Raw genomic sequence first — 12,763 nt, 5'->3', positions numbered from 1 at the left:
CGGCTGTATCTTCGGTTGTGTAGGATATTTTTTGACGCGATTTAAACTTACTAACAAAAAATACTATTAGCTTCCTCCCTGTGACCACGGGTTTTCTAGTCTCTACTATAATTCAGAGAATTATTTTTGTACAATCTTTGTACGACCGCCCACGTGCAAATTAGATGAAAAATAGGAATTTAGGTAACAACCAAAAGGTTCCATAGCAACGGTGTTTTAATGCACACATGCACGTGCAAAGATTGTTTTAACGTCATTTTGATCGGTTTTGTGGTAATTACGTTGTGTTTAAAGTGTTTTATATTTAAATCGGCTGTATCTTCGGTTGGGATGGATATTTTTTGATGCGATTAAAACTTTCTTTCCAAGAATACTACTAGCTTCGTCCCTGTTACCACGGGCTTTCTAGTCTCTACTATAATTCAGAGAATTATTTCTGTACGTACACTGTACGACCACCCACGTGCAAATAAGGCGAGAAATAGGAAGTTGCGTAGTTACCATGGTAACGAGGATTGTTACACGCACGTGCACGTGCAATGATTGTTTTAACGTCATTTTGATAGGTTTCGTTGATATAACGCTGTGTTTAGTACGAGCAACATTTTAATTAACTGTATCTTCGGTTGTGTAGGATATTTTTTGACGCGATCTAAACTTACTAACAAAGATATTATTAGCTTCCTCCCTATGACCACGGGTTTTCTAGTATATACTTATAATTCAAAGAATTATTTTTGTATGTATGTATGTACGAACTACGACCGCCCACGTGCAAATTTGATGAAAAGTAGGAAGCTGCATAGTAACCATGGTGACGAGGATTGTTACACGCACGTGCACGTGCAGTAATTGTTGTTACGACATTTTGATCGGTTTTGTGGTAATTACGTTGTGTTCAGTGATGAGTGAGAGCTACATTTTAATGGGCTGTATACTCGCATAGTTTTTTGATGCGATAAAAACTGACTCAGACTACCAAAGAATACTATTAGCTTCCTCCCTGTGACCACGGGCTTTCGCCTTTCTAGTATATTATATATATATCGCTTCTTATAGTTGTATAGTTATAGTAATGTTGTATAGTTATACAATGTATTTCTTGCAGCGATACAATAAATTTATTGATCATGACGTACTGAATTATCCAAACCATGATTGGGCGACATCTGTCCGACAACGACATCTGTTCGACAACGACATCTGTCGGACAACGACATCTGTCCGACAACGACATCTGCCCGACAACGACATCTGCCCGACTCAGAAAATTGGTTATTCAGACAATAGTTTATGGGTGAAAGATGTCGTGTTACCCCAAACCATCGATGCCCCAACTCCGAACTACTTTAAATAGTTCCTACTACAGTTCGAGCATTACAGCACAGTAATCACCTTTAAATAGTTCCTCGATTCTAATTTCACCTATTACGCAACACTATTTAGAGTAGAGTGTACGAGTGTCAAGTTTATGTATGAACTACTGTCAACAATGTATGAACTACTGTCGACAGCAGCATATGTTATTGCCTTGTTACTGGCAAGTTATTGTCCAGTTTCTTGGCTCGACTCCAACATGTTACAGCCTTTGTTATAAAGTTATTATATGTTTGTTTGTAACGGATTAACTTTGGTTAAGGTGGCGCCGATGATTCATTATATCCACCCGGTCAGCGTCAACTTGATGATATGATATTACACATGCACATTTAGTCGGGTGCGATTAAAATACTCAATGTTAAACGTGAGGCTAGGTATTGATTCCAAACGGTTACTTGACTGTCCCATTAAGTTTTGACTTTTGTTTTTATTCAAACATTACAATTTGCTCGGTATATTTTACAGAGAGTTCCTTAATAAGATGAACAGATAAGATGAACAGATAAGAGTTTGTCGGCTCATTATTTACTTACTCATCATCATTTTGCATAAAATTATCAAAGTATATTTATAAACTACAATTTACAAACGAGACATTCTGTCTAAAAAATTTGAGCTTTCTTGTCCAATGAAGGCTCAAGTTGAAAGGTTCCTACCAGCCACAGTACACACAAGGGTGTTTTCTGGAAATTGAACAGATGATGCAGATTTAAAGAGCTATGATTTTATACAATTTAAGAGATATACTGTAAACATCTCCACATTTGTTCTGTTCCAACTTAATTATTGACTTTCAAGTGGTACTTTTATCACGGATAAAGGATTTATTTAGGGCCGCCAAACAGTTCACAGTCCTATTTTCGGTGAAAACTGGTGTAACTAGCCATCTTTAGGAGGAAAGGCTTCAAACTTCGCACACAATTTTCAATTAATCTCTAAGAACCCCTACAAGTTTCAGCACTTTCAGGCAATAAAATACACGGGAACTAAATACAAAAGTTTGCACACCTTGACATAAAACACCTTGTCCTACAGAATTCTACTGGGGGCCGGCCTTTCTATTTCAACTTATTAAGCTGAAGAACAGAATTTTTCAATTTGTACAATGTAAAGGATAGTATCAAGTACGGCGAGCATTTAAAATAAATATACTCATACCAAATTTAGTCTAATTAACCCAGCACTTTTGACGAAGTATTTATATAATTGACATCAGTTTCGAGAGTTTAGTTCCAGAAATGTTTCTATTTGTAGTGTTCCAGTTTGTTGCGAAAAGGAAAAGGCTCTTTTCTGAATAAGGATATGTTCTACGTTCTAAAGAGATGTTCTTCGTTTCCTTTCCTTGTCGCAACAAACGGGAACACTAAAATTTGGCCCCAGAATCATTACAACAATGCTGCTAATAAACTATGTTCTGATCCGGACATATAATCAGAAATATTGAACATCTTTTGAGTGATGGAGCAGTCCGCTCTAGTTAAAAAATGGGTCATACATCCTTATCCCGATGGGACTCCCGTGGCACTAGACTGTCATGGCGGCACTGTCGCGGCACTATGTTATTGCTATGTGATACATAAGTGTACATGTATCCTGCAGGAATGTTATCGCAACGCCCATAATCTGATAGCATCGTAGCATGTGACACGTCACCAGATCAGGATTGTAGATCACAAGGCTCCGAAAAGGCTAGTAAATAAAGGGTAATGCTTTTATGACACCGGGGCAATTCCACCGTGACGGACACCACGATTTTGCTGTTTTTTAAAGTTCAAACGAATGTTGTACTCGAGATGTTGTTTATTTATCAGCTCCAACTGTTTATTAGTCCACATTTAACCTTTCTACAGGTTGTGTGAAAATTTCAGACCCCTACCATTATTACTTTCTGAGATAGCACCCCTGTGACGGACGTGACGTAAATATGACACTTTTTTTGGGTGTCTACTCAGATGGTACCCAAATTTATCTCAAAAAGTTATCTATTGTATCTAATTTGGAATTACAATGATAGAAGAAGGTTTAGGGATTTCTGAGATGCCATTTTCTTAGAGATTGCTCAATTTTTGTTTGCGTGGCGCCATTTTCAAATTGTGACAGACGTGACTGTGACGGACACACGTTTTTTTTCAATTTTTCCAAATCTTCCACTTGACACTTTTATCTTGTTCAGTGACATCTACTCTGTATTCATGCCAATTTTTAGGCCTCAAATACCCCCAAGAGGTCTGCAACAGCCAAAATCGTCCATTTTGGGCATACGCTAGGGTATCAGTCTAGGGGCATCAATTATTTCTCTACTTGAACAAATTTATAACTCTGGTAAAACATTCATCACTGTTCAACGCATCATACTGTTGAGACCATCTCCTAAAAGTTTCATTACTTTAGTGTTTAAAATGTGGAAGATATTGAATTTTTACTTCAAAAATATGCGAAAATAGGGTTAAGTCCATTTTTTGTGCCTTTTACCTCTGAAAAAGTTGTAAGCAAATAAAATGGCAAAAAATCAGTAAATTAAATTATTGAATTGCATATGATGTTATTTGATAGTCTAGTCAACATGGTCAACACAATCCAACCTTATTTGACTTCTATTTGTCTTGGTTTTAGTCAAAATAATGGAAATATGGATAAAAATGGCTAAAAGTGAGCCGTATGCCCATATATGGGCATATACAAAATTATACATAACTCGGTCATTTTCTGTCCAATTTTTGATTTGACGACATAGTTTTGTTGAGGACGGCCTCAGCTTTAAGAAAAATGCCTTTAAAGTCTGTTTAAAGATTTTTTGGAGCATTTTCAAAAAATGTGACGGACGCGACAAGTTGGGACCCCCCTTACAAAATTTTTTTCTTAAAAGATACAAGCCTGATAATTTCTACGGTACTCCCTTACCTTCAGAAGAGATAGGTTACAGTGGTTTTTTGAATATAAATAGCACTATGTGGCTCTGAAAAAACTTTTTTGCTTAATTTTGTGACGGACGTGACACCATCTTTGTGGAAATTTTTTAGAAAAAGTATTTGAGTAACGGTTTTGAAACTTTGCATAGCTCTCATTCTTATGCATATGCCTAAGTGTATGGAATTTCATAGAGAAATATTGCTGCATACCCAAACTATGGCCCTTTGAAAATTTGAACAATTTTTTTCATTTCCGAGTAGTGTTCCTTTGAATGAGAAAAATCAAAAGTTAACGCAATATGAAACAAAAAACTTTTGTTGACTTGTAAGGTTAAGAGTCTAATGAACATATTTTAATCAAAATTAGGTGCCTATCTTAACATTTTTCATTTTCACCAAGTGGAACCTTACCGTGGAATTGCCCACCGTGGTTGTTGTGAAAAGATAATAATGAAGGTATAATGATTTTCTTATGCTTTTGAACGAACATGATTGAAAGGTGGCACTATGCCACCAGAGTGCCACCATAGTGCCGCCACAGTACCACGACAGTGCCATGACAGTGCCTCGAGAGTGACGTCGGGATCCGGATGTATGACCAAAAAATGTACAACATAATTCTGTGAGTCTGTGATAATTCTATCTTGTTGCTACGTTACGGAACGAATATTTAGAGTCACATCTGTAAGTACGACGCACAATGTACATGTATGTATAATGTACGTACATTATACCGTATAATGTACCTACAATCCACATCGTATCATTAAAATAAACTTTAAAATTCTCCTTAGTCCTTACCTCCCAACATGGCGCTACATGACAATTGTTAAACCCCTCATATTAACTAAAGAATCCTCGCTACACCCAGAAGTTTGTTTTACGGGACGAGAAGTCTGACCCAAAGAAGCGCTTATGTTATTATTATAATGATATATTCATGATATTGGTGTGTAGAGCTTTACACGTCATTTGTTCATCATAGACTCCAGTACACGGACGCAATGAGCCATGAGGCATGTACCGCTTAGCTCTGCGTTCATCTTGGCTTTATCGTATTATGGCCAAAAGCCAACTTTGGTTAATTCTGGATTTTTCAAAAGTGGCCATAATAAGGGTGGTCAAAAATGGCCATACTTTCGCCATATTTCTAGTCGACACGGAGTCAAGGTTGGAACATACGGAACTTAAGAAAGGTTGAAACATTGAAGAGTGGACATGATGAATTATAGAAGATGAGTCTGAGAGTAATATTCCTTTAAACGTTTTTTAACGTTTTTTAACGTTTTTTAACGTTTTTTACCTGACAAATGCAGTGTTTGTCCGGGTAACTTACATTTAACTTTTTATCACAAAAATAATATCTATGATCGAGATTCGAGAGGTCAAACTCTTTCAATTATAATGCACTGAAACGATCCTGATTACATCGATAAATGATTGTATCAACTCTGTTCGACAGAATTATAAGTCGTTTAGTGATAAAACTTTATATTGAAAAGATTCATAATTTAGTCGAGCAGAAGTAATGTCTAGCAGATGTCCAATAAAACTAATGATCTGTTCTAACAATGATGAGAAGCATATTAAATGATTTTATATTATATATATTCTAGTATGTATGATGTATCCATCAAAATTATAATTTAATCCAATATTTGTTATTTTAAGATCTTGTTCATCGATTTACTTCTAAATACCTTTATGTTCAAATGTTTAATTTTAAACTTAATTCTGAAAAAAGTAGCCGGTTATTCTAAGGTTCAACGTGTATTCAACGTTTATTCAACGTGTATTCAACGTGTATTCAACGTGTGTTAAACGTGTGTTTAACGTGTATTTTCAGAGTTTCCGGTTTGAGTTAACTCCTAACTTCTCATCCGAAGAGATACAGGGAAACACGATTAAAGTTCTCATGTGTCTTTTCAACACTAAAAACATTTCCCACGCCTGGGATATGCCGGATGGCCATGGTGGATGGCACATAGCGTAAATTATCCATGTCAAAATTGTACGAATTGTGCAAATTGTTCGAATTGTTCAATTTGTCCAATTTAATATCTGTGGGTCGACGTGAAACTATTTGATCCATCATCTAAGTGTCCTAATTTATTGTTTAATAGTGTAATAAAAGCAGGAAATTATATTATGATTTTTGAGAGACAAAGCTCAATCTGCATTTATGAAACACTGCAATACAGTTATGGTCATGATGATTCAGTCTGATTCTGAAGAAACGAATACACTTATAAATAAATACTTTATAAAAAAATAAATCGTATTTTTCGGTCACGAACCATTGAAATTGATGGTCCATGATTAATCCCCCGATTTATTTCTATTTAAAAAATTTAACGCCAGACTCCCCAAGCAGGGAAGTTTCCTTTGGTCAGTTTGAAGTAATGAACTTATCGACAAAATCGTATTTTATTAAAGAATTCAACCAATAACCGTTGAACTTTTTTGGCGTGGCACCCAAGTCTCTGGTCCTTTATATCGGAAAAAAATATTGATTCGTGGAGTTATTGAAAAATCTTTACACAGAGATACCTAATGGATTAAAGTTTCGATATAAAGCAAGAGCTCAAAAAATTTACCCAAGGAGTTTAAAATAGAATATCTCAGGTTCTGAAGGTCTTTGAGACTTCGGGATGGGCTTAAAAAATCTAAGCATTCTTATTGAGTTATTGTCTTAAATCTTTCTATTTGGAGTATCGCCGAAAACTATCTCCGGCCTGACGCCACTACCAATTATTATTAACCAGATAAATTTGCTTATGACAATAAAGAGATAAAGATTAAACTTGATTGATAACTCGTTGATAAGTAAATTAATTTTATGTATGCGATCCCTTCAATTTTATAACATTTAATCTAATTTATCCTATATAATATTGGTCCTATCAACATCATGGGATATTTGCAATTGCCAGTGAATCAAGGTTTAAATTTTCATCATAAACGACCGCCCGACCGGATCGACAATAATTGAGATCTCAATATTAAAGTGATTTTGAAGTTTTGCCAGCTTAATTTGTTTTTTACCTGATGCCGTAATTGTGTCGCGGTTAAGGAAGTAACTTGGTAATTCAGTCTGTAATTTTGTATTGTAGACAAAAACGTTTAGATTTGTCCATTTTTACTTAGGGTTTCTTGGAAAACAGTCTAGATATGAGCTACTTCTCACTAGGAAATCTTCAATTTATACTCACCAATACCGTCACTTGAATCAAACTTTGGAAGTTTAAGTTCCTTCGGACATGATATTGTATAATACTAGCATCTAGAATCAAGATGATAATTCAAATTGCACAAATTTATATGTTTTGATATATTAGTTTTCTGACCCCTATCAGTTTTTTAAAAACAAACATTTCAGTCACGAAATCATTCAACAAATTGTATTCACATCACGAGACTCACCTGCACCAATCAACAGCCTTCACTCTAGTCATGTGACTCACCTGCACCAATCAACAGCCTTCATTATAGTCATGTGACCCACCTGCACCAATCAGTGACCCATATTCTGGTGACCTCACCAACTTCCACCAACCAGGTGCGCTTACAACGCCTCCAATAATGACATAGTAACGTTCTCCATTGACTACGTGGTGTTTGGGGATGCTGGTTACTATCAGATAGTCGCTGGAAATGACGAGGGCTGGGCTATTGGACCCCCTATCCTGGTACGATATTTAAACTTAATAACACCTTTTTATAAAGATTTAAATTTCAAAAATTTAAATTAAAAAATATAAAAAAAGTTAGGGATTTTTTCATTGAATGTGACAATATTCTGTAATCAACGTGCAGCGAATCCCCCAGAGATATTCAAAATTTCCTTGTGTTTCAGCTTGTAGTAACAGGCACAGAACCGAACCAAGGACCATACGTTTTAACGGAACTAGCCCGGACCACAAACAAAATAACAGTCCGATGGAACAGACCAAACTCCGGGTTCAACAGGGACCCTGTCTACGAGGTGTGGTGTCAGAATAAGGACTGGGATGAAGACCCTATACGGTAAGAGAGAGAGAGAGAGAGAGAGAGAGAGAGAGAGAGAGAGAGAGAGAGAGAGAGAGAGAGAGAGAGAGAGAGAGAGAGAGAGAGAGAGAGAGAGGAGAGAGAGAGAGAGAGAGAGAGAGAGAGAGAGGAGAGAGAGAGAGAGAGAGAGAGAGAGAGAGGAGAGAGAGAGAGAGAGAGAGAGAGGAGAGGAGAGAGGGAGAGAGGGAGAGAGGGAGAGAGGGAGAGAGGGAGAGAGGGAGAGAGGGAGAGAGGGAGAGAGGGAGAGAGGGAGAGAGGGAGAGAGGGAGAGAGGGAGAGAGGGAGAGAGGGAGAGAGGGAGAGAGGGAGAGAGGGAGAGAGGGAGAGAGGGAGAGAGGGAGAGAGGGAGAGAGGGAGAGAGGGAGAGAGGGAGAGAGGGAGAGAGGGAGAGAGGGAGAGAGGGAGAGAGGGAGAGAGGGAGAGAGGGAGAGAGGGAGAGAGGGAGAGAGGGAGAGAGGGAGAGAGGGAGAGAGGGAGAGAGGGAGAGAGGGAGAGAGGGAGAGAGGGAGAGAGGGAGAGAGGGAGAGAGGGAGAGAGGGAGAGGGGGAGAGGGGGGAGAGGGGGAGAGGGGGAGAGGGGGAGGGGGGGAGGGGGGGGAGGGGGGGAGGGAGGGAGGGAGGGAGGGAGGGAGGGAGGGAGGGAGGGAGGGAGGGAGGGAGGGAGGGAGGGGGGGAGGGAGGGAGGGAGGGAGGGAGGGAGGGAGGGAGGGAGGGATCCTAAATCATTTGTTTTTCTGTGGCCCGCTCGCATTTTGTCAACTCAGGTGGACACGTTTTTCAAAATCCCTCTTCGAGTCTTTGGCACCCAAACATTCCATCCCAACAAAAGTTTCCTTCGTCTCCCAGACTTTCCTCCTTCTGGAATTAATGGGAGCGGCTTGTTCGTGTTTTTTAAGAACCCGGAATCTGGCTGTAGATAGATTGTTTCGAAGCGCTGTGGATAGTTCGTGATTTTACGAACATGGCTGTAGATATAATACGTGTTTTTTTGCACAAGTATATTTTTACGACTGGGGCTGAGTATCGTACGAGTTTTAAGTATTCTGCGGTATTACAAAAATAATTATAAATATAAACTAATGTCTAAATATAAGATATCATAAAGTATACTATATATCAGACTACATACCTAGTCTAGGGAGTAGCTAAGGATCCATTGGATCTATGCGATCTCCTCAGTCGACTCAGCCGAATGATAGGAAACTTAATTGAGGATTAAATGAGGAGGGGTACCTGTTAAAAGTTCAAGAAACTTCCTAGGATACCCCTTCAGTGCATACTGTAAACATAGTACTATTAACTATTAAGTTATTATTAACTATTACAATTGTACCTGTACCTAGTAAATATGGCTATTTATACATAATACCTATTTTTAGTAAATAGTTACAAGGTGAATCAAAAGTCAGGCATTGATTCACTTTTTAAATAAATTCAAGACAATAAAAGATAATTTATCTTTTAAAAGCTTCTTGGATATGGAATATTTATATTTTATAGTCAGTTTTATTTTGTGTCACGTTCCGTCAGAGCGAAAGCAGTTATATTGTAGCAGTGAAATTTTAGTAAAGTAGTTATAAAATTATGATAAAGCCAGATCATTACGTTGCTGCTCCTTTTAGACAATAGACAGAATTTATAATTCCATTGATCCCGCAGATAAATAAATAAAATCATAAGCTTTGAATCAACGTCTCTCGGAAACCAGATCTTCAGCTTCACTAGAAATGTCAGTGGTACTATAGATTCCTAGATCAAATGTTAGGCACTGGATCATTGTCTCTTCGGAGTTCGGAACCCAGACGTTAAAGGCCAGTGGCTCTGGGTTCAGGATACTGTAATACGCTCTCAGTAGTCGAGTGTTTCGACAGTGGAGGTAGCACCGCCACCGTCGAAAAGTATTTCAACGTGCATCTTTAAGAATCTGCCGAGCTCTGAATTTGGCATCGGATCAGAAAACATGGTATTTCCGGGAGAGATTCTAAAAAATGTGCTGAAGTAGTTCCAGTTGAATTTAGAGGTGCTCTGGACCCAGTGACTGCAAACTTCAGGGGAATGAAGTTAGGTTTATTACAAACTCGATCAGGGTTCTTTTTTTTGTGATTTTTGATGATTTTGAATTCCAAACGTACGTGAAAAGTAGGCATGTAGTACTATACACAGTATGTGGGAAATCAAAGCTGTGTCACTGCAGGACGCTTTGGCACAATTGGCAGTCTGCTCTTCATCGAGTTATCCACAATTTCCACATGGACTGACTTCTCAGCTCCAAATGTTATTCAGTTATGTTTGCAGATGTAATTGTCTGCTCGAAGATAAACAAAGAGATGAGACGTACCAGTCTCGAAGAGCTGTTGTCGGAGAGTCGGGATCTCTGAATGGATATGGTCGTTTGAGGCCTGGGGATAATCCTTATAATAATGGTCTCTCTCTCTCTCTCTCTCTCTCTCTCTCTCTCTCGGTTACGGTCAACGGACGCTGGCCTCCTGCGGTAAGCGGGAAGCCCACATATATTATAATAAAGATATTATTGTACTAGGATTATTATAAGGAGATTGCTGATTTGTACTTTAAAACTCGAGGAGCGGGCTTTATAGAGTTATAGAGTCTTCATTTCTATGTGAAGGTCAGATATTCAAAAGTAATTCCTTTGTCACTGTGTTTAGTCGAACATGAACATTCCAAGTTCATTCATAACGTTCTTTCGGGTTTTCTTATTAAGGTTACATTTTCCTTTTTGTTTTATTAAAGACTTTTTAAATTTGACAGAGAACAGCAATAACTGATCAAAAACCGTTCGAAAATATAACCCCAGATGTAAAATATAATAGGCACCCAAACACTATGAACACATTTATAGTGAACCATGTACGCAGTTCCATTATTTAGGTTACATTTTCCTTACCAAGCCGATGATATTAATATTCGCCCAGGTTGAACCATTATTATCCCAAATACAGCAGTGAGCCGTGTTCATGCATGCAAGGACCTACTCCTACAATAGTGTGGAATAGCTGTCGGTTATAACCTAGCTTTTTAATTGATCTGCTCGACTCGTAGTATTATGTATAGCGAGCACTCGAATAGTTTGAAGTCAAATATTTCATGACCGTAGTGCAAGTGTATTTTATAGTATCCTGAGACTAGGAGAACTATGCAATTATGCAGCTAAGTGCTTTTTTTACTTTTAGGCTCCAGACTCGAAACATCAAAGCTAATTGACTTGAAATTATTTATCGAGTTTACCAAATATCAGTAAGTTGAAAAGGCTGGTTACTTCGTCAGATCTACTTCTAGCCATTACAGATGTTTATTATTATTATTTCATTATTATTATCATTATAGTTATTTCATTACAGTGTATTAGGTAACAAGTACAATTTCATAAATACCTTACTAATTGATTGATGGTTACGCGTGAAGAAGTGCATACGGCTGAGCCTTAGGTTCTCACTAAATCCTCAATCACGTGCTCTGATTCTAAATTATATGTTCAAGTAAAAGTTGTAGATATTCTAGTCATTACACTACCCACTCTTCTGGGAAACACCCCCGGAATGTAACTAATCATCTAATTAATTAACCAATTAACGCCCCAATTAGGTTATTGGTAGCAGGGGTTGAATGGACGGAACTAACGAACTTGAGGCCTGGTGTCCAGTACGCCATTACAGTTTGGCTGAACGTAAGTTCTTTTATCCTACTTTCTGACCCTTTTTTCCGTGAAATTATGATAGTTAACGGAATACCTATTCGTAATAATATAATTAATATAACTATTAATACGTGATGCGTGTATTATCTGCAGTCTGCACAGGAATGGGATTAGTTTAGAAATTGTTTATTTAAATAAATATAATACCCGGAAATCAGGAAAATCACGTACCCTGAGTCAGGGTACGTGACTAGTGACTAGCTTCGCTACTACACGTATTCTCTAGATATAACAATCACAAATCTTACAAATTCCTTACCTTCCAGCATTTATGCTATTTTAAAACTCTTCATAACTTCAGTAAAAATCTATAAAACCCCAGATATTTTTCTAACCCCAAATATTTTTCATACAGGACGGTTTAGTAGCAGATACCAAAGAAATCCGCACTTTACCAATACGAACAGAGGCTATAGTGTCATTCACCTGCACCTCAGGGGCAACTTACATCAAGTGTCGCTGGGACAAACCTGATCCCAGCACATTCCACAGCCAGAATCTTCGTGAGTTTATTAGAAATATTTAATTATTATTATTTGATTATTATTATTATAATATGCTTTATTTGCCTGATCTCGTTTATTTTATTTTATTTTATGTTCAGATAGATTCATAGATTTTAAATCCAGTGAATAAAGTTGTTGCTTGATTGATTGATCAATAAAAACTAATATTATTAGTTTATTAGTGAGTCGTTGATATGATATGTTAGT

The 12,763-nt window shown here is 37.6% G+C and overlaps 2 protein-coding genes across 5 annotated transcripts in view; one reads left to right on the top strand and one right to left on the bottom strand.

Annotated features, from left to right (window-relative positions):
* LOC134825004 (carnitine O-palmitoyltransferase 2, mitochondrial-like) overlaps positions 1-12,763 on the bottom strand; it is a 98,075-nt gene that overhangs the window by 53,555 nt on the left and 31,757 nt on the right. The gene's annotated exons all lie outside the window — the stretch shown is intronic.
* Positions 1-12,763, top strand: part of LOC134825002 (uncharacterized) — a 105,508-nt gene that overhangs the window by 68,311 nt on the left and 24,434 nt on the right. For 2 of the 4 annotated variants that reach the window (XM_063837046.1, XM_063837045.1), the window contains 5 exons: positions 6,136-6,278; positions 7,849-7,978; positions 8,146-8,315; positions 11,939-12,020; positions 12,406-12,553. In XM_063837046.1, coding sequence (XP_063693116.1) covers positions 6,136-6,278; positions 7,849-7,978; positions 8,146-8,315; positions 11,939-12,020; positions 12,406-12,553 — 673 coding nt within the window. The remainder of the gene's footprint in view (positions 1-6,135; positions 6,279-7,848; positions 7,979-8,145; positions 8,316-11,938; positions 12,021-12,405; positions 12,554-12,763) is intronic. The other 2 variants (XM_063837048.1, XM_063837047.1) reach the window with 1 other exon arrangement.

Source organism: Bolinopsis microptera, chromosome 13, assembly GCF_026151205.1.
Source record: "Bolinopsis microptera isolate Bmic1 chromosome 13, MBARI_Bmic_1.0, whole genome shotgun sequence".
NCBI classification, from domain to species: Eukaryota; Metazoa; Ctenophora; class Tentaculata; order Lobata; family Bolinopsidae; genus Bolinopsis; species Bolinopsis microptera.
Note: the sequence above shows the minus strand (reverse complement) of the source record. Positions and strands in the feature narration are given on the sequence as shown.